General features: G+C 41.7%; 1 protein-coding gene across 1 annotated transcript in view; it reads left to right on the top strand.

The window, feature by feature from the left end:
* The first annotated feature begins 4,225 nt into the window (after positions 1-4,225).
* The window catches only part of igsf3 (immunoglobulin superfamily, member 3), an 82,295-nt gene continuing 64,485 nt past the window's right edge, over positions 4,226-22,035 (top strand). Inside the window, exon 1 of the mRNA XM_080412975.1 lies at positions 4,226-4,935. Coding sequence (XP_080269101.1) covers positions 4,896-4,935 — 40 coding nt within the window. The 5' untranslated portion in view covers positions 4,226-4,895. The remainder of the gene's footprint in view (positions 4,936-22,035) is intronic.

Genomic DNA, 22,035 nt, shown 5'->3' with positions numbered 1-22,035 from the left:
ACCAATCACATTCAAACAACATGTCTCGTGTTTACAATGGCACTGTTATTACTATAGTACTTTAATCCCGATTTACACCCAGGTTCTTTAAACACAACTATTGAGTCAAACCGGTCTGCATGTAATTTATCTGTATCTGCAAATGGATGTATTATATATATGTGTGTACATGTGAAGTCACAACTTTTACTCATCTGTGAAATGCTGACATGCTCATGTGAAGCACAATGGGGATCCACAAAAAATAAATCCAAAGAATTGTTCATATACTATATAGTGGTTTTGGGATATTTTATGTAAAAGTCAATGGAAACATTAATGTTCACTTCAGCACCAAGTCACAGTGCTTGATGAAATATTAAAAACGCAGAATTATATGGGGCTGTCTTCCACTGCCCAGCCATCAAGAGAAATGCTCTTAAAGAGGCTTCGCTTTCAAGACCAGATCCAGGTGATATTTTAGAGAGTGAATGTAGCACGGACTCCTCTGTTTCCATGGAGACCCATCGGGATCCTGGGCTCCCCCGATATACTTGTAGACAGCTGCCTGACAGTCCTGAGTGAGCGGGCAAAGGTGATAATCTCTAATTCCAAACATGTTATGTCGCATCATATCGCTTATTGTTTCCATGCACTGGAGGACTGGACATGCAAATTGATGCAATATGTAGTGGGGTAAGGCAAGTGTATCCTGGCTGCCCACGCTAACTGTGCCATCACTGTGCTAAGCAATGAGTCCATTGAGAACTGAGCTTCTATATTTAGATGCAGCATATGCAGTCCAGGTGTACTGCACATGGCCTACCTAACTGTCTCCTTTAGGCTGTGTATAATGTGGTGGTGTTTGGACATGGTGTGAGACGGACCTTTGAATAAGATAAACCCAGTAGCCGCATGCTTGCTATCAGTGTCTAATCCCATTGTGGATTACTCTGGCGTGGCTGTAATGTCCCCTAAAGCCTTTGTTTTCATCTCTGTAAATATACCCCAAGCTGTCTCCCTTTTCTGTTTATGCAGTGTGTCGTTTTTAGTTGGAAGCTGTGGCAGATTTCTTTTAATGATGTGACTGTTTCATGAGTAAAGTATGGTAATGGTTTATTAACACATCCTGTGAACACTCAATGCCTCCAGTCCCAGGCCAGTTCCAAAAAAGGATTTCAACATTTTTATCTGAGCTGAAATCTGCTGCTACTTATGCTGGATTCAACTTGTAATTCCCAGTTGGTAAAGTGAATACCCAATGAATGTTCTGCAATTACTTTTTGTACTATGCACACACCAAATAAAAGCTTGCTCCTTTTATTTATTTATAACACAGAAGAGTTGTTTTTAGCATCTCACAAAGTTGTAACTTTTTACATTCTGTCTGGTTGCCCTCCCAACTAGCACTTTTTGATGAAGTCTTGTAAGCTGCTCCAGCTCTGTGCTATTTTCTCACCACATTAAAACCTATTCTTTCAAACCACTGTTCGCCTATCTTATTTTGAATTCTTACCAGATGTCTGATGAATGATAAGGCATTACTTGCAAACCGATGTTTGTATTTATTTAAGTACATTTTGTATTTATCCTATATTAAAATTGGCTTAAGGGCAGGCCGACGGACCTCTGACGTCATGCTCATGTCACCATGACTCAGTCGTAACCATATGCAGCTACGCCCAAATATGGAGTGTGTTGTCTAACCTCAATGTGTCGTCATGGCATCAGTAAACAAATCAGTCAGCTTCATATATGGGCACAAAAGGGGGCATGCCCATATATAGGCATACTGATGACATCAGAGATCTCCATATATGGGCATAAAGGGGACAAGGACTGACAGATACAGAGAACTCCATTATGGGCATAAAAGGGACTCTCCGTATGGGCATAAAAGGGACAAGGACTGACAGATACAGAGATATATATGGGAATATCAACATTCCTCCTCACACACGTGTGAGGAGCCCCCACAGGGATAGCCTGGCGTTGACAGACTGTGCTTTTTTTTTTTGCACTCGCAGATTCGTCTGGTCCCAGGCTACCACAGGGAGGACGTACAGCCTCCATCCTACTCCTCCCACCCAACACTCCCTGCTGCCAGGCGCCGCCCCAGCCTGTACTCCCCGTAGGAGTATGTGCAGTGACAAATATCACCCTCTGCAGTGCTTTTTTTGGAGGAGCACAGGCTATATCGATATCTGCATGCTCTAGTTTCCGCTGTCTGGTGACATGAGGTTATCTCCGCTCTAAACTGGATCAGAAAACTGCTAAACGAGGTGATCCCAGTCTAATTATCACTTGTAATTATTACTTATTTTTGTAGGCCAACCCAGAAGTTACTCCTGCTATGGGTTCACTTCAATATTGCTATTTGGTTCACTTCACACCATGGTTCACGCCACGTCTTCCCACTTATGGTTCCCACTGCAGATTTCCTGTGGAATTCTTGCACTGTTTTTTACATAAATTACAAAAATAAGCTCGGTGGCAAACAAATGTGTACGATATTAACACGTTTTGTTCAGCCAGATTTGTTGTTAAAAGAATTCACCACAAAAGGGAAATATACATTTTAAAAATCAGATAATACAATGTAATTGTATTGTATATGTATATTGTATGGTATGTATTACTGATGAATTGAGTACAAAAAACACTTGTTAATAAAGTATTCAATCAATCAATCAATGTAATTCATGTTGTAGAACAAAATGTGAAATTAGCTTAAGCTTATGTTAAATAACCACAGACATGATCTTTTCCATAAATTGAAAACTGTATGGGGGGGATTGGGGAAAGCACTGGAAATTGGGCAAGGGAATCCACTGCAAACTCACTATTGCCTAATTCCAAATATCCAAATTCAACATTTTAAATGCAAATATAGCCCCTCCCCCTGCCCTCACGTCTGGTAGGGGGGTTGTACAAAGGCGTGGTATGGGGCGTGGTTTCAGACGGCGGGGCGGGCACTACCAGCACGCTGTTAGGTTTTCAAACTGCAGCTGGACAGTGGACAAGATCAGTGTTGCCATGTCCGCTTATTATAAGCGACTTTGGGCTTCCTTTTCTGTAAAGTTGCTTGTAAATATTGGTATATGGTATATATTTTTTGGTAATCTAAAGTGTACTTACTTATTTAGGCTTGCTTGAGTTGCTTCCACATTTTTTTAATTATCATTTAAACCAGTGGTTCTCAAATATATTCATGAAAACGTTTTGTGCCCAGGGAGCATTTGTGTTGTTCCAAGTATTCCATATTTTATTGCAAGAGTTTTTGAAAATAGCAGATCTACAAGCGCATAACGTGTCGCGTTGTGAGCTTGTAGATCGGCTATTTAAAGTTATCATTTGGCTTCTTTTGGGTTTGTTTTCTTAGACGGTTGCTTATTTCTCTCACAAAATATGGCAACACTGCTAAATACAAAGTTTACATTTACCTAGCATTTCACACCACCAGCAGGAGGAAATCTTGGAAACAATAACCTTGGAAAGAATTTAAGACTTCTGGCTTTTGACTTTGAATTATCGGTCGGTGCCAAGGAATTATAACACAGCCAGGTGCTGAAATTAGGTTGTTAATGTAAAGGTTTCCGTTTGACTTGTTTATCCATTAGATTTAGACTATTTAGTATTTTAAAGTGGCCATTGTCCGCCTTGCCAGAGTGGAGCAGAACGGTGTAGGTGCACCTAGCCCCAGAAATCAACAGAAAGATCTCAAATGCCCTGTTTGTTTGTTATTGATTTCATTGATTAAGATGATCTATCTTGGCTGTTTCACACAAAGCTCTGCCTGCCTCATCTAGAGCAGTGGTTCCCAAACTTTTTAGCTCGAGACCCAAAAGAGAAATTAGACTTTGCCCTGCCTGGACCCAAACTAGTGAAAATAGCAGATCTACAAGCTCTTCCAGCCGCGTTGCAAGCTTGTAGATCTTCTGTTTTCACTATTTCTTAAACCTTTTTCAAATTTATTTATGGAAATGATTTGATTTATTTATTTATATAAATACTTTTGGAAAATGTTGTTTTAATTGATGTAAAAGAGTGACTTTTTTTAAATTATTTTTTTAAATGTAGGAAAACGAGAAAAAAAGGGACTATTCACCTGCGACCCATAAAGATTGGTCCGCGACCCAAACATGGGTCCCGACCCCCAGTTTGGGCACCAGTTGATCTAGAGAGCGCCCGCCCATTGGGCTTTTCTTGGTGGGAGATTGATTATAGGCTACGGGACCAGTCGTGAGAAGAGAAAGCCAGCGTCTGCTCTGCTGCTTGGATAGCGCTGGATCCCCCTCTTACCACTAAAAGGACCAGACACTGAGACACACAGGGAACATACAAAAGACTTATTTGCATCCGACTTCACACCGCAAGGACTTCTAGCAGCTCAACCTTCATCGGGTTTTTTTTGTTGGGGGTATTTTCCACTGTCCATACGTATCCAAAATAACGCGCAGGTCATCCACAACGCTACGCCGGACGGACTTTGTCTTTCTGAGGAGGAGGAGGAGGAGGAGGTTTGCCATTCTCCTGTGAATCGCCTCCGCAGTCTCTCGTCTCAGACTCGGATGCGTTCAGATTCAGAAGAGACGATGGGTTGGGTCGCATCATAGGCGTCTTGTATAGGCGCATGTCGGTCGTTGACAATAGGTGATAACGGGGAAGACACCTTCATGTTCTTCTTTTGAGCGTTATATATCGGCAAGAAGCGGGACACGGGAGAGAGGTGAGGGCATCCCGTCCGCTGCTGGCCACTTATACCTCCGCACAGCGGCGGGGATTTGACTCTCAAGAAGACAGCCTTGACCGACGACAGGACAGGTGGTTTTTTACCAGAAACTACAAGATCAAAACGGACGAGACATTGAACCTTAATAACGGATTATTGGGAAAATCTGCTGGGCAAATAAACAATGGAAACCCATTCGATCCTAATTGTCTGTGCGCTGCTTGGTAGGTATCGATTGCTCTTTCTGTATAATGAATAGCATAAGCCTGCATTATTCTAGCCTACTGTGTAGTATTTTGCCCCGGTCCATAAAGATAAGGGCAAAAAAATCAACAGTGCCTGCAATGTCTCAGTCACACCTGAGTCATGGCACACCTGCATGGCAAAATGGGGCGTGTGTATGTGTGAAAGAGACTCTAGACGTCACCTAGCTGAGTCTGGGAGATCATTTCATATTAGTCACTACAATAACATGCCTTAGAACATCTGTGTCGTGTGTGTGTGTGTGTGTGTGTGTGTGTGTGTGTGTGTGTGTGTGTGTGTGGGGGGGGGGTGAACTAGGTTAATGTGATATTTGGGCGTTAAGTCTCAGATTAACCCTATACACATAATAATCAGTTCCTCTATTTAAAGATGAGTGGGATTGTACATGGTAGCCTCCTATTATTATAGTTTGTAATTAATACAGTCTCATGTCACCTGGATATCAACCCAGTGGTGTGAAAATGCAGAAACAGGCGAATGTCTGAGTTATACCGTGGTGGTATTATACAGTCTGTTTATTCTATTGACTGTCACCTAAGTACACTTCATTGCCTTTCAAGTATTTGCAAGTATAAATATGCATACTGGCCAGCATGTATTCCACATACAGCTTTTTACACACACACACACACACACACACACACACACACACACACACACACACACACAAACATTCAGAAGCACATGACTGATTGCATAGGCACATAGTATACATACATCCTGCTATGTACACACACACACACACACACACACACACACACACACACACACACACACACGTATACATACATACATACATACATACATACATACATACATACACACATCCTATCTGTGAACTGTCTCAAACAAACACCAGATGGCTTTTCTGTTCCTGGATGTCAGTGCTGGGGGGGGGGGGTGGAAGGCCGCCCAGTGGAGGGGCCCCACTCGGTCAATCGGATTACTAGTCTGCATTTTCCTTCACTTACCCTTTCAAGGCATCAGAACACACTTTTCACTGAGGGTATTGATCAAATGAGGCGGTAATAGATTTTTTATTTGTTTTCCCAAGGAGAATGTCTTGTGGTATTCCCTGTATATGCTGTATTAGCTTCACAATATACAGTACTGCAGTTGGTTGTGGTACATTAAACTATGGCACATAATCACAATAAAGATCGAATTGGCTGGGTAAGGTAGAGTCTAGAGTGTATCATCATTTGTAGATACTGGATGAAACATGGCTTTTGTTGGCTATATTCAGAACCGTTCATTATGTGGATTGGAGCTCTCTTGGTAGTTAAGCTGGCAATGTGAAAATGTCTTTTATCTGGAAAAATAGGCATTGAGTTTGGAGGTGCCTGTGAGAGTGTTTGTGTATTGTGCACGTTCGGGCGTGCAAAATACATTCTGTGTGTCAGTAACTGTGTGTGTGTGTGTGTGTGTGTGTGTGTGTGTGTGTGTGTGTGCATGTTTGTATTTGTCAGTGTGTATGGCAAGCTGCCAAGGAGTGTGCTATGTGTGTCAGCTGGTGTGCGTGTTTGCACTTGCATTTTTGTTTGTGAAAAGAGCCGAATTAAAAGGTGGGTGACAGTTGTTGGAAATAGAATAGAGACTATGCTGTATCAGTAACTATACCCTGAGGTATCACTTACACACTCTTATAGGTAGCTAAACCTGTATCTGGTGTTTTCACGCTGCTGGGCAGACATCCAGGTGTGCGATTGTGTGTGTAGCATCGGGGAATAATCTAAAAACGTGTATTAAAAAAAACAACCTTCTGAAGGAATTGTTATTACCTATAGTAGAAAGAAAAAGAAATTACCACACCAAAAACATTTTTGGTGTGTGGTGTAGCCCTATGTGCTTTTTTCAGGGTCCTTCTGTTTGTTCAAGAGCGCGTGAGTGTGCGCGTGCATGAGAGAGAGAGAACATGAACAAACCTAAAATACCCGGGACATCCTGGTTTATATAACTGAATTGAAGTGTAATGTAACGTTAAGCAGAAAGCTGGCTGGTTACACAGTGAATGCCTCAGTGGTTTCCATTTACTGTGCTGACAGTAGAACAGCAGTAGACCAGTGTTAAATGAGATGATTTCCGACAAACCTAACAATGTACAGGAAAATGCTGAAAGCCATTTTTATTAATTTTTTTACACCAAGATGCACACTATTTGTTGTTACACATAATTGCGAACATTGTTGCTTTCTTGATGTATTCGATATGAAATTGATAGGATAATGAAAGGGGAGTGGTCATATTAAATCTGGATAATGGCGATGTACAGTCTGAAAAGAAATGCTGTCTGCTGTATGCAGAATCCAAAAACATGTCAATTCCAATAAGGGGTCCATTTCTGCATGCTGAGTTGTGGTTTGCGCAGAGGCATTGCTAACTTAGTTTAAAGTCTAAAGTTTGTGGAGGCCCTTCCTCATCACCAAGGCTTTCTGCTGTCTCAAATAAGAATGACAGCTGAGTGTTGCACCTCCCTCTGCCATGCTATTTCAGTCTCTCTCACTCTTACACACACACACACACACACACACACACACACACACACACACACACACACACACACACACACTGTATGCTCATGCTAGTTTCTCTCTCTCAGAGAATAACAGGCCTCTTTCCCCTTGGGTCAAGGCCCGGTCAGCTCACTTTAAATATTGATGTGAATCTTGAGTCGGCTGTCACCACCACATGGTGAATGATCTCAGATGCCTGGTAGAGAGAATGATTGGTGGTGGTCACACGTAGCTTTAGGTCTCTAAGATTTCGCTCTGCTTTCTTGCCTGCAGAGGACTCCCGTCTGGCTTCTGTCAATGCATTCATATGCCTCTGTTTACATAAGACAGAGCACCGTGTCTAGACAGGCAAAATGCAATAACTCATTCGACCTCTTATGTGCTGTGTACATCTGTGTGCATCATGCAGAAAAACTTGTATTCATTTTATGTCGTTTCTTTCTATCCTTTTCTACATGCTTGTTTGAACCTAAAGTAAAACGCCTACTTCTTTCTCTCTGTGAGGAAACATATGGGCCACATGAAACTGTTGGATTGTGATGGTGTTATTTTTTTATTGTCGTCTTATATTCTGTACCTGCATGCATGCTTGTTTGCACAATTGAAAACTACACTCCTTTGTGTAGACCCACAAAGAAATGCCGTTTGTGCCCTTGCGTTTCACAATCTCAGCACCATCGTGTCAACTGACAACAAAGCGAGTAAGCGACGTAGCCCGGAAACCTGTAATGTCAGTTTGGCTGGCACCTGCGTGCGATTTTCCAGTAAATATTAAAGTTGCAATGAATTATTGAAAACCCACGCCATGGTCATTGTTCTGATATTGGCTGAGAGCTGAAACATCAAATCAGTCATGGACCAGTAGAGTTGAATGAGAGAATGGGAGTCTGGACGTGGTGCCAGGACTTGTCTGGGTGGAGCGAAGAGTGGGTTGCCTTGGGGCTACCTAAAGAGGAATCACACTGCTATGGTTGTCTCTGCTAGCCTCGGGGCTAGTATAGGCCCTGTATAACAGACTTTACAGCCAGTCGCTGAAACTCACACCCAACTGTCACTGCAGTTTACCGTTATGCTGATGTACCATGTCAAGGACGAACTCTAAAAGTTTACCTGTCCCTCTCATCGTCTTCACTCCTGTTTTGAGGTGGAAATGTTTGCAATTTCTCTTTCTTTCCTTTTTTCAGAAGAGTTGACGAGAGAGCATTTGAGATTGGGTTGTAGAATTCCCTCGCCCAAACACAATTTCTAATTAGTTGAAAACTGAAATGAAAGAGATGCATTAGGCCATTGATGGCTAGATGTCCTTCACCTCCAAATGAATTTTCAACCCATGACCCAGATCCAAGCTTTAGCCGACTCGCTCCGGTTGACATTGGGGAGATAAGTAAAGTGACTGTGTGAGATGAAAACAATTTGTTTGAGGGAGGCTTCCTGCCCGCTGTAGTGCATCAGGAGGCCGACTGGAGCCACAGTTGCAGCTGAGGCGGTGTCTGTTTTGTGTCTGATTTGGACTCCAGGGTAGCAGCACCTCTCATTAGCTGTCAGCACTCCCCCACATCACAACCTCCTGCCAGAACTGTGCACGCTCTCTCGCGCACGCCGTTTCATGCCTGAGATTGCACCCCCTCATGTGTGATAAGAACGAACAGCCCATTCATAGCCATTCCCTTTGGACACAGTCGAAGTGTTCATTTGGGCTGACTTTTGCATGGCTCGACAACCTAGCCCCCTACGCGCGTGCACACACACTGTACTCCAACTGTCTCCGTGCCCTCCCTGACCTCCCTCTCTAACGTCATTTTAAAGAAAACTGCAGCCACCCCAACCCCCTTCAAAGAGCACTAATTAGACGTTGCCCCCGGGTACCGATCCAGATCACATAGTTTCATCTCCCTAATGGCTGCAGTTTGGTGGATTGTGAACTGAAGGAATCTGTGTTTAAGTGCCACCACGTCTACCTCAGACGGTTTACGAGCACCTTCCACTGTCCACTTCAAAGAACATCTCACCCCTCTGCTGCAGTGGTCCGTTCCATGAGCGCGAGGACTGGCTAGTCAGAGGATTCCAGTTCACTCCCCTCCACGTACATATAAACACCCACAGTGCTTGTGTCCCACACTCTGCTTGATCCTCCAGCCGAACGGAGCCAGCGCTGGTGGGATACGCACAAGGCAGTGTAACTATGGTGACGGCTCTTGTGTTCTGCACACTGGCGATCCATATTCACTTTCAGCGACGCCTGTGCATGGACACGCGCACACACTATACTGTACGCATGCACACACGCTCACATTTTTCCTCCCACCAAACGTGCACCTCCATACGTAACCCTGAAAAGCACCCAAGTCACTGTACGCCTGTTAGTGTGCTTCTTGTATGGTTGCTGTCGGGCAGAAACCTTGTATGTCCAAAACAGTTACTTTTCAATGAAATGTAAAAAAGAGACCTGTGTTCCAATGGATCCAGTGTAGTTATTATTTAGTCACAAGCTCGTAAGTATTCAATCCAATACTTTTCATTGACCACAGACCGACGTGACCACTTTCAACCTGGCATCTCTAATTTGAGCATGTCATTACGTTGTGAGCTTGTAGATCAGCTATTTTTGGTACTTTTGCTTAACACTGTCATATGATGTACATGAAGTACTGCATGGACTATACATTTGTATAATGCGTTATAACTCATAAATATTCATAATGCTCATAGACAACAATCATAACACATTATAAAGCATTTTATAATGACTTATAAGATCAAATACAATATTTCATAATTACTGGATACTCTCATAGTGACCACTTAAAGTGACTTCTAATAACATTATAATGAATTATAACATTGATTATGTATTATGATGCATTATAAATTATAATATTAATATTGTAATAAAACTACGATCCTGGCCAAAAGGAAAAGTCTGTGAGTAACCCAGTATTATGATACTTGACCTTATAAGTCGTTATAAAAGGCTGTAATGTGTTATGATTGTACTTATGAGTGCTTATAACTGTAATGAGTGTAATAAGCGGATTACAATGCTTTAATTTATACTTGAACTTATAAGTCATTAATATAAAACACTTTAGTGTGTTATGATCATTGTTATAAAGAATTATGAGTATTTATGATGTCTTATAACTATAATTATACAATCTTATAAGTAGATATAATGTATGTTTATAAAGCATTATAGACATGCATAGCAAGTGTTACCAAAGGTCTTTGGAAGTAGCTAGGCTAACTACTCACCTACTTGAACATGCCATCTAGCTGTGTTGTTGGGTTCAAAAATCAAAGGAGCATGAATGAATGAGAATGGCTCCAACTTATAAACTCACATCTCCAGCCTTTTCCTTGGTTTCTGTTCAAAACAAACCAGTGTGATCCAATCTAGAGCCCGCCTATATCCGGTAATTTACACATGCATACACGCACGCACCGTTTCCGTATCCGCTATAGACCAAGCAAACTGCAAAGAGAATTGATCCCAGTCTAATCACATAACAGCTGCCACTGCCAGTCAAATACAATCGAAGACAACTAATAAAATGAAAGGATTGGACTGAGGTGATCATCAAAAATGCTTGTGTTTGTAGCGCACACTAAGGGTAAGGTTAAATAAAGTAGTATCTGTTGTAGGTATGGATATGTGTCTAAAGGTTTGTCATGCCCATTCATCAGAAACGGATTTGGGAACTAGGGAGTAATAATAATAATAATAGATGGTTTCTCATAACTCGGGCCCTATTAGATTTAGCACATCATATGGGTCAGGTGAGTGTTCACGAAGACTTCGTCCCTTGTTTTTTATGGATGGCAGTGTGGCTAAATGCAAACAAAATTCATAGGCAGAGTTGACATGGATGTATTGAGTGTCTACCGTGTTCAGCTAATGTTTTGCCTCCACTTATGCTGCCGTGAAAAACGTCATATTTACAAACTGAAAAGGAGTCTATAAAATAGAGTATACTGTAAATGTATGACAAAAATATGAAAAATCAAAAACAAAAGGCAAAGATGCTAAACGTATGAGACTAGACTACTGAGCTTACCACACCCTCTTTGGAAAGAGATGTGTTTGTCTGTGATTTGCGTGAGCGCATGAATGCGTGCGCGCCCGTGATTGCATGCGCATAATTGCAAGTATTTACAAGTGCATGGGTTTTTTGTTGCCTGAGAGCAGAAATGACTTACAATGGGAGAGAAGTCTGTTTGAAGTATACTAATTAATAGAGAATTTGTTTACTTTCCAATCTGTGGCTTAATGCACAAACACCGAGATTGATAGAAAGTGAGCTGCCAATCATAGGCTATGCATATGAACTGCCGCACGCAAAGCAAATACAGCTGTCATGCTTATGTGAACAGCACAAGATGTATAATTAACGAAGATGGCAGATTGTTTTTTATCAGCCGTGTTATTTTTGAAACAGTTGGTAGAACTTGGTACACAAGTTTAGTTGTCTGTGCCGTAATAGTGGCTAATCCCAGGATGTGGGCAGATAGAGCCATGCTTATATCTGTGTCTTTGTGATTGCGAGGGTTCTAAGGAGGGCTCAACGGAGGGGCTTTGTCATTGAAAGGGGTGGAGGAGAGGGGTGCAGGGCTCTAGGGTGTGTTTGGGGGAGAATTGGAGAGATGGGGGTGCAGTCTGGTGGATGGGGTAGCAGATGTCCACATAGTTAATGGATATGGGGCAGGCGGCGCTCAAAGCAGACGGCAGTTGTGTGTGTGCGTGTGTGGTGTGTCTGCATCTGTATATTTGGGTGCACAGCAGCAGCACACAATATACCCTTGCATGCACAGACTGGGTTTAAGGTAACTGGCACATACTCATGACTCCTGATTATGCTCTCCTCCCACAGTTTTAAAAGGATCAGCAATTCCTGAGAATGATGTCATGTTTCCTGTCTGCCGCTTTTACCTACTAAGCCGATCGTTTCCATCTGCCTTCCTGAAAGTCACGCTCCTCTTTGTTGTTGTCTACTCCTCATTTTAGTGTTTTGCTGCAACCTTAGAAAAACTAGCCCAGGATCCACATGGAAACAGTGGGGCTCCAATGCGGATCTCGGACTTCATTTGAGCAGCCTGTGACATCCGTCGTCTATGAAGTATCTGTGACGTTTGACTCCAAATATGGGCATGGTTTCAGTACAACCACAGACATATTTCAAAAAGTATAAAATATGGGAAAATATTATTAGAGGTACTTCTGTACTCTAATTCCATTATGCGTACAAAGTTTTGCGCTGATTGGTTCAACTTTGTGCGCGACTTTCCACAGACAGACAGACAGACAGACAGACAGACACTTACAGAGCAAAGCCACGCCATAAAAATGCCTCATTGATCCCTTTGACCACCTGAGTACCAACAACGTGTTCATGTGCAACTTTCCATCATCTTCAGATTAGGAGGGCAAGTTATTATTATTTTTGTAATTTTATGGTTTATTACATGCACAAACAAGTGGAGAGGAAACTTTAGATTCAGGGCTTCAGGCAGCCTGGCAGCTGCCTGTTGAGATATTGTTACATGGTAGCTATTATTGGCATCTGTGTCATAGAGGATGCTTTTCCTTCCTGTATACTTGATTATTGTATTGTATGTCTAACTGTGTTGACTGGATTGACCATTATGTAACTCCGGTCAATTCTAATGGTCTGTGCTTTTTGTAGTTAAGCGTTTTAATGCAAGTTGAATTGAATGTTTGTTTGTATTGTGGCAGTGGGATTATGGTGCGTTCACATGGGCAGATAAAAAGATACACATTACTATTCATTTTCAATGGAAGCCAGCGACATGAAGATACAAAGTAGCTGTAGCTCTAGCGACAAATATACAAAGCTACAAATTCAAGTTGAGCAGGGTTCAACTTCCAGATACAAAACTACAACTGTAGCTCTGCTGTCCGCACGTTTGATGACGTCACCGACCGCGTTGAGCAACACAGATACAAAGTGACACAGCGACAAAGATGCTGTGTATTCTAGTATCTTTGTATCTGGCCCGTGTGAACGCACCATAACACCAGGCAAGGCCAGGAGAGTTCATTCACCTGACCTGGCCTTGCCTGGTCTGTAACTGTGCAGTTGGTGTGTTCATGTTATGGATGAATAACTTAGTCCCAAACAGAGGGAGAGAGAGAGAGAGAGAGAGAACGAGACCCTACCCTCCGTTGTCTCCAACTCTCTGTCCTTCCCAATTATTTATTTATTACAAGGCTGGTAAGGGGTGGCCATTGAACATAATGTGCATACACAGACAGGCAGACAGACAGACAGACAGGCAGGCAGGCAGGCAGGCAGGCAGGCGCGCGCACACACATCTGTCTGTCTGTCTCCATCTCTTATACCCCCCATTGCTACCAGCCTGGTCTTAACAGCTGTGACAGGCAGGCACTCAGGTGGGGTCATGCGTATGATAGCCCAAGAGATCCATAAATCAGGACTAGTTACTGTAGCATAGCAAGAATGGAACCCAACATAACCCAGCTATGACACAAAAGACAGGCAGTGCCAGTGGTTAAAATGAGAGCAAAAGAAAGGAGATGTTATATGCCATCTCCTTGTTGAGTGAGTGAGAGAGAATATGTTGAGGGGGGGGTTTACCCAGGCGACGTTTTTTGCTTGACGCTAAGTAAAGCCTAATTAGTTGGCTCCCTGGTTGCACGCATGCTCATGTTATCTTTGCTTTTATTATTTATTCCGACTACTTTTTTGTGACTCTAAGTACTTGCACATTCTTTGAGCCAGAAACACTGTTAATTTTCTTTAAATACTAAAATATTGATTTTTTTTTTAAACATTCATGGGAGTCAATGGGGATAAAAAGCCAGTTTCACGTTGCATCTATTTTGCGCTCTATAGTCTTTCATACTTTTACCTAGAAACTTAATTCAAACTTTAAATGTTAAGCTATCATTTTTTTTAAATGTTAAGCTATCAATTAAAAAAAAATGCTTAATACTATTTAAAATAGTCTTAAATGTGCGGACCAATGTTCCACCACACTGTACACATTGTCAAGTAATTTGTTGCTCTCTTTTCTCTTTGAAATCAACCAATCCGCTGTTCTCATTGGCTGGTTCAAGTATCTAGGTTTTACTACTATGGTCTTCATGATTTTAAAGGCACAGTCCACTCAAATATAATTATACGATTCTTAATATGCTTCCTTCACTTTTTCTTTATCCCTCCCTACATTTCAATCTTCCTTGCATCCTTCATGCGTCTTCTCTTCCTTCATACATTCCTTTTTCTCCTTTGCATATTTTTTTCCTTTATATTGCATCCTTCCCCCTTTCTGTCTTTTTAACTTCATGTTCTGTTTCTTTCTTCCATTCTCCATGAACTTAAATGTTATACTGAAAGTCATTGCCGATTGGATCGGGCTGAAACTGTGCCCACATACGTCATAGATGACTGCCGACTGTCTTGACCAAATTTGTGGAATTCCACCTGGTCGGAGCTATGTGCTCCACTGAGCACACCCTTGTTTGTTTGTTTGTGTGTTTGTATGTCTGTCTGGGCCTAATCCTTTCTTAAAATATTTAACCTTTGGCTTGGACCGTGGTCCAAAGTAGCCTGACAGCGTGTCACGGTTTTGAGTCCCGATCCCGACGACCATTGCTGCATGTCACTCCCCATCTCTCTCCCAATTTCCTGTCAGACTACTATCCTATCAATAAATGCATAAGCCACAAAAATAAATATATAAAATAAATAATATATAATAATATTTAGTAGTGGGGTCACGTTGAAACCTTGCCCAAATGTGGAGTCGAAGATGCACAGAGATTCACATGGGAGCCACACCGTTATATTATTAGACCCTGCCACGTTCTACTTTGCAAGGTAACTTCCACTCAGATGCCGTGTCTGCTAAACATATTTATGCTTTTAAATCTAAATCTAACTGTTGTCTAAATCTGTTGTCCTCAATAGTCATTCTATTTAAATGTATTTTAAAAGTAACATTAAAAGTGACATTCTACTCAAAAGCTAATTTAGCTAAACCTGTTTTCTTTACAGCTGTCTTCAGCAAGCCCATGCAATCCTACCAAGAACTGCTCTTTCTAGTTTATCCTCATTCATTTTCCACGAGTGACACTTTCATAAATTAGGTTTAAGGAGAACAATAGGCAGTCCTCCTTAACGCTGATGGCTGACTAAACCTCCCCCATATTGCTGTCTTTAACCTGCAACCCATGTATACCTACCTACCTACCTACCTTATCCCCCCACTGCCATATGATGACAAGATAACAATGTGCATGACCTTCATCCTCCACTGTCTATAGCCCTCTATCCCTTTCCACCTCTCTCTGGTCCTCTCACTGATTATAGATGTGTGGGTGACTGGTGCACTTCTGGCCTGTGTAACTGGTGTCTAATAGAGGTCAAACCACTCACTTCTCTGTGCACCTCTACCTTTCTTGTTTTCCCTTTGGCGTGCGCACGAACACACGCACACACCCACAATCTTATCCATCTACGCTGCAATGTTTAGAATGAGCTTTTCACGTGGAAATGATATAGAATATGTACACAGACGTGGTCTCTTCAGTTGGCCTTATTTGTTCAGCGCCGCCCTGCAGAAGGCTTGCCATCTACTCTACAAAGGCTGCTGCACACCAAGCCGACGTCGGGGAGCTTAGCTGTCAATAAGCATCTACGACTGAAAATCTGTTGTAGTATGTGTGGTGTGTAATGGCTGTCAATGGTGGTGAGGGGTCACTCACCCAACCGACCTTAGCTGTTTAGCCTTGTTCAGCCCGATCTTCTAGTTCTGTCAACATGTGGAATTCTTTAGTTTTTTTCCCCTGCTTCTGTAAATACTAAAATCCTGCTGTCAGGTATAGTCAGCCTAGGCAGGTAGCGGCTCTAGGCGAGACTTACTTGCAGGGGGCTCCACAACCGCAGAGAGTAGACTTTAGAACAGAGCCAGTACACACAGGCGGTCCAACTCGTAATGAGACTTACCGGCACAAAGCAAGTTACGAGATGTGGGGATGTAGCCTCCGGGATACCAACATTGTTTAGCCTGAGTGCTATTTCTGTCTGTTGTAGCGTTCACATGGTTCTCGTGCGGCTAACACGATCTCGGAGTAAAAAGATTCTGATTGAATTGTCTGTCTTTCTGCTGGCACGCACCTCTCACATTCTCAACCACATTTTTTGACCGAAACTTGTTTATACAATGAAGAAGAAGTTTAAAACCTATCATTTCCTTTAGGATATTCTTCAAGAGTCGGCTAAGATCACAGCAATGAACTGCATGTCATATTCTTGCAGGAGAGGAAGCGATCATCATTCACGCTTGCATGCGCAACAAGTTCCTTTTGTTTTTAATGGCTTGTCTCCACTCCAATCAGTAATGCGGCACTATTCAAGTAGCTCATTCTCTCTTCAGAATTAAAATGTTAAAACTCATGGGACAATGGATAGTACAGGATAGATTGACCATGTTATAAATGTACATGGTCAGCGAATATCTGCTAAAGCAAGCTGTGCGATGACGTCAGATGTAGGCGGATCCGTGGATCTCTTGTGATTGGTTTAGGGAAATGCGAATCCCCTCCCCCTTGTAATCACTGACACTGGAGCCAATTTCAGACTGAAGCTCCACGCAGCTTCAGGCTGATAATCAGGCTAAGTCAGAGGCATACAGTACTTCATGAACAGAATTGACAGGTCGCTGTGCCAATAGTTCTAAACATTCTAGCTATTGATAATTGATATTGCTCATTAGAAGCAGGTTCCAAAATGACGTGATGGCTGAATGCCGCTGGCTATAGGCACGCACCATAGTTTTGTTTGTTTTAACAATCATTAACATGAAATAAGTCTGATACATAAACAAACCAAAATGGTCTAAATAGCGTTTAGTTAGTTTAGTTAGTGTGGAGCCCCCTGGCTCATCTTTGTGTTTTGCCATGATTTTTTAAATGATTTGAATTCATGTGAATGTACAGAATCAATGCTGCAACCCCGCAGTTAAGCATCCGGGCATGTTTATGCGTTGTTGAGCAAATGTTGAGCTCAAATTTTAGCACCATCCATAAAGGCCGACCATCTGTATGGTGTCTAGAGTGCGTGCACTTTTTTCACACCTTTCACCCGACTGATCTCCTGACGTATAGTCTGTAGTAGTCAGGACTCAGGACAACAAAGTTTGGTCTGTCCTACTGTAGGCCCCTTAAGGTAGGTAGGTGTGTGTGTGTGTGTGTGTGTGTGTGTCTGTGTGTCTGTGTGTCCGTCCCGTCCGGAGCTAATCTCTCAAACCACCGAAACAATCAGCACCAAATTTCTGTTGGCTGTGGAAAGCGTGGCGATATGAGGTTGTGGGATGGATCCTGCAACCTGAGCTCAATCAAACTTTATTGTCTAACGTTGGCAAGCTCAAATAAGCAACTAGACTTTAGAAACAAGCCCAAACAAACGCTACCCGCAACTACCAATATTTACAAGCGACTTTACAGAAAAACAAGCCCAAAGTCACTTATAATAAGCAGACTTGGCAACACTTGTCTAGAGACTAGAGAGAGCCTTCTTTATCTGGTAGTTTCCACAACACGCATACATGCACACAACACATACGTTTTTTTATCCTCTCTAAAACGGATGGCTAGAAAAATGCAGTCTTGCGAGTCACGAGCCTGAAAATAAAGTTGAATGAAGTTCGAGATTCACAAATCGGAGCCACGCTGTTCCCATGTAGACCCCGAGATCCACATGATTCGCTCTTTTTAGAAATGATATTTCTAAAAGATTGAATATTTCTAAAAGATCGAATCATGTGGAGATATTATCTCCTTATTGCTAAATGAGCTTGGATTTAATAAGGGTCTTGGAGGCGGTGGGAGGGTCAGAGATTATCAGTGACTGCTGCGCTGATAAGTAATTTTTACATTCTGATAACAGATGATGATTATCATCCAAGGAAAGCACAAGGGATCCGTAATTAGAAGGAAGAGCAAGAATAATCTGATTAGTACCATTTGATGCTGCTCACCAATCAAGGGCACTACTGTACTACAGAGTAGTGGAGGGGAAAGAGGACTTTTAGAGCATATATAATCCATGGTCATGATCGAGACATGAAAAATCTATTTTTCTGTATTTTTCTGTCAAAAGTCCCTAAAAGTCCAATCTTAATTACTTCCTGTCAAACAAACACAATTTGTGATTACATCAGCGGGCTCCTATGAATAATCACGAATCATGAATAATTTCATTCACCTGTGTGATTCCCATAGCTCAATGTTCCTCCACTCCACATGCAGCTAATTCTACTACAGAGCTACGACTCTGTTCTGAATTACAAACATTCCTGTTTTAAACTTAAATACCGAACACTAAAATATGCATCTGAAAATATTTGCGAGAAATAGGCCCATATATGCACGGCACTTCCTCAGGTCATCGGCGACGTGCGCCGAGGCGGTTCTCGAGATACGTGAACTACAGACACTCAAACACACGGATGGATAGATTTTGAGCATTTATATTAGGACCAATGAATCCTCTTTTGCTGTGTGTAAATGACCCAAACACAATGGCAGTTGTAAAATTGTGGGTGTTAATTTAACTCTGTGTATCAAACTTGTGATTTTACTTACGATACTTGATTTTGTCGTGACAGTCAACTGTTACGCTCGAGTCACAAACACTGCCTCAAGCAGGTTTTCTGTACATTTCCAATGGTAAAGCACAGACAATACTATTATCAACTGAACAGGAGGGTTTTGCCCCCTACTTTCAGAAAATGAATAGAGTCCTACAGTACTATGGCCACCTCCTCTGTAAATGTCAACATTTACCTTCCTTGAAAATTCCTCCTCTTTCTCCCTACAGTTTCCCCACATCTTCAGAAATGCTCGCTCGCTGGTTCTCGCTGTCTGGTAATGATGTTAAAGGGGCCAAATGTTTTCTGTGGGCCTTGAGGGAGTAGAGATAGATTGATTTTAGAGAATGGTTAACCTAGGGTGAGAAATCGAGAGAGGAAAAGATCCACACACACCCTCTGTTTAACTCTCTGTAACAGAGACCCATACACTTGTTTTATCATTTTCTTGCGATTCATTTGAAACCTTTATTTAAGCCTCAAAAGTCTCTGAGGCCTCGCTTTTAATCTTGAATGAAAAGTTTAACACAAATTTAACACAAAAACATTTTCAGATGGGGGTCCGTGACCGCATAAACAATTGCACACTGAGGTGTAGTGGTTTGAGGTCATCGTATTGAATTGAACAGGATGTTGATCTTGAGGATGCGTGCACCAAAAGCAGATTTTCCAAACTCAGAATAAACCTACAGGACTAAAAGCAACAGACAGTTTGCACTAGAGTGAGTTTGGTAGGGACCTGTGCTCCAGTCCAGCATAGAAAAATTATACCGAATAGGGTGGTGTATGTCTAATAAGGAATTCATGGATGAAAAGATCTGTGTTTATCACGCCTCTGCGCCCGAGGAGGAAAGTGTCATAGGGATTACCGGTAATAAATCTGAGTGCAGAATGATAAACTGAGTCTAGGGGTTTGACAGTTGGAAGCAACAGCATGTCTGTAGATGATATCGGCATAGTCTAGGACTGAGAGAATGCCTCAACTATACTCTTCCTACAATTCAAAGGGAAACTGGTTCTGTTTCTATACAATCTTAGTTTTTGCCGCAGTTTTTGGATAAGATATTTAATGATGCTTAAATGTAAATGATTTATCAAGCCAAATACTTAGATACCGGTATTTATATTCTCTCGATCACTACCACTTTATTTAGCTTGCATTGAGTAGTAATTTTAGATTGATAAACGCATCGTGAAGAGCAGTAAAAGAGCAAGTTGTGTCAGTAAAACAATACAGAATAGAATCATAATATGTATGTTACAGTCAGAGACAATATTGTACATTTTTTAATAAGACGGGGCAGAACTGTGGAACACATTTTGGTAAAAACTTTGATTGGCTATTTCTAGCTTTCACACATTGAAACCTTTCAGAAAGGTAATAAACTGAATCAAGCCCAAAATCTTAATAAGTGTGAATAAGTATCCATAGAAGAAACAATATAATTTACAACTAATGTAACAGCAGAGCTGCTACTATGCATAGGTCTGAAGCCAGACTGTTATTAGTATTTTGAGAGAAATACTTTGAGTTGGTTATTCACCAGAATAACCAACAGGTTATTCTGGTATACTCTGGTATACAGGTTACCAATAGGTTAAAAGGAAAATTCCAGAATTTCTGCCAGACGGGAAAGTTTGGATATCTTGGCCGATAATTATCACTGTTGTCTCTTCCCTTGAATAACGGAATCACATGAGCAAACTCTTAGATAGTGGGAATTGTACCAGTTGAGATGGAAAGATCATGTGTGTTATTTGATCAGTGATAAATGGAGTGGGAAGCTTTCAAAAGAATGGATCAATTTGTCTGTTCCTGTTGATTTCCTGGGATCAATGGAAATCATTTTATAGTGCACTGCTTTGGATACATCACTAGGAGAAATAGGTTGTAAAGTGAACTGAAAAGTGAGGTTTATATGGTCCTACCTGTATATACAGTCACTATTAATAGATGTGTGGGTCCTGTGTACACATCTTTAAATAAGTGTTCAGCAGCAGCAAACTGTGTATGGCTAGGGCAGATCTCTTTCTGGTCAGATAATACACAGTTATTACATTGGAGATGTGCAGGTAAAGAATAAGTGTTTTCATTTGTCATATTCACTGCCTTCCAGAATTTTGTCATGATGAGCTACTTTCCGTCCGTTTGTCCGTCCCTGCTCCCGTTTGCCGCCTCGCTGTCTGAACATCTTCACAGGATTTCTAGATCTGCCCACCGAGTCTCAGGCCCCCCATGGGAAGATAGGACACTGACTCAGTCCATTGTTTTATTTATTTACCATCTAGCTAGCGTGTTCATAATTAAGTTAAGAGGGTTGCTCCTTCTTACACCATGTTTCGGGCACTATGTGTACATGCACACATGGTGTAAAACAAGAGAGAGAAGCAGGGTACGACGGAGAGAGAGAGAGAGAGACCGAGAAAGAGAGAGAGATTACAGAAATAGCTCTACTGGGGCACACTGTCCTAGTACTGGGCTGGCATGTAGGCCCTTGGTTTTTATCGGTTTGTGTGCGTGTGTGCGTGTGTGCGTGCGTGCGTGCGTGCCAAGTAACCAGGAATGGAGGATGAATGAGGAGAGGTGATATGGAAAGGCAAGTTTGTTTGTTTACTACCTTTCATACACCAAGAGAATTAAAAGTGCTTGCATGAGGCATAAAAAGTCATTAAAAGTAATTTGAAGTTGTTTAAAGCGTAATAGAAGGAAAAAATTGAGAAACACAAAACAAGATAGGCAAAATTAGGTCACGGTGTAATTGTGGTTGTACTTTTCCCCACACTTAAAAAGTAAACCAAATTCTTTTGCACACCTAGTTCAGCTTAGGGACAGGTGCGTTGGTAGAGCAGCCGTTGTAGAAAAATAGGGGAAAAAAATAGAAAAACCCACACACCGTCTTCACTTGCTCAATAGAG

This window comes from Gymnoscopelus braueri (genome assembly GCF_963280865.1).
Source record: "Gymnoscopelus braueri genome assembly, chromosome: 18".
NCBI lineage: Eukaryota > Metazoa > Chordata > Actinopteri > Myctophiformes > Myctophidae > Gymnoscopelus > Gymnoscopelus braueri.
This window is presented reverse-complemented; position numbering and strand designations above follow the sequence as displayed.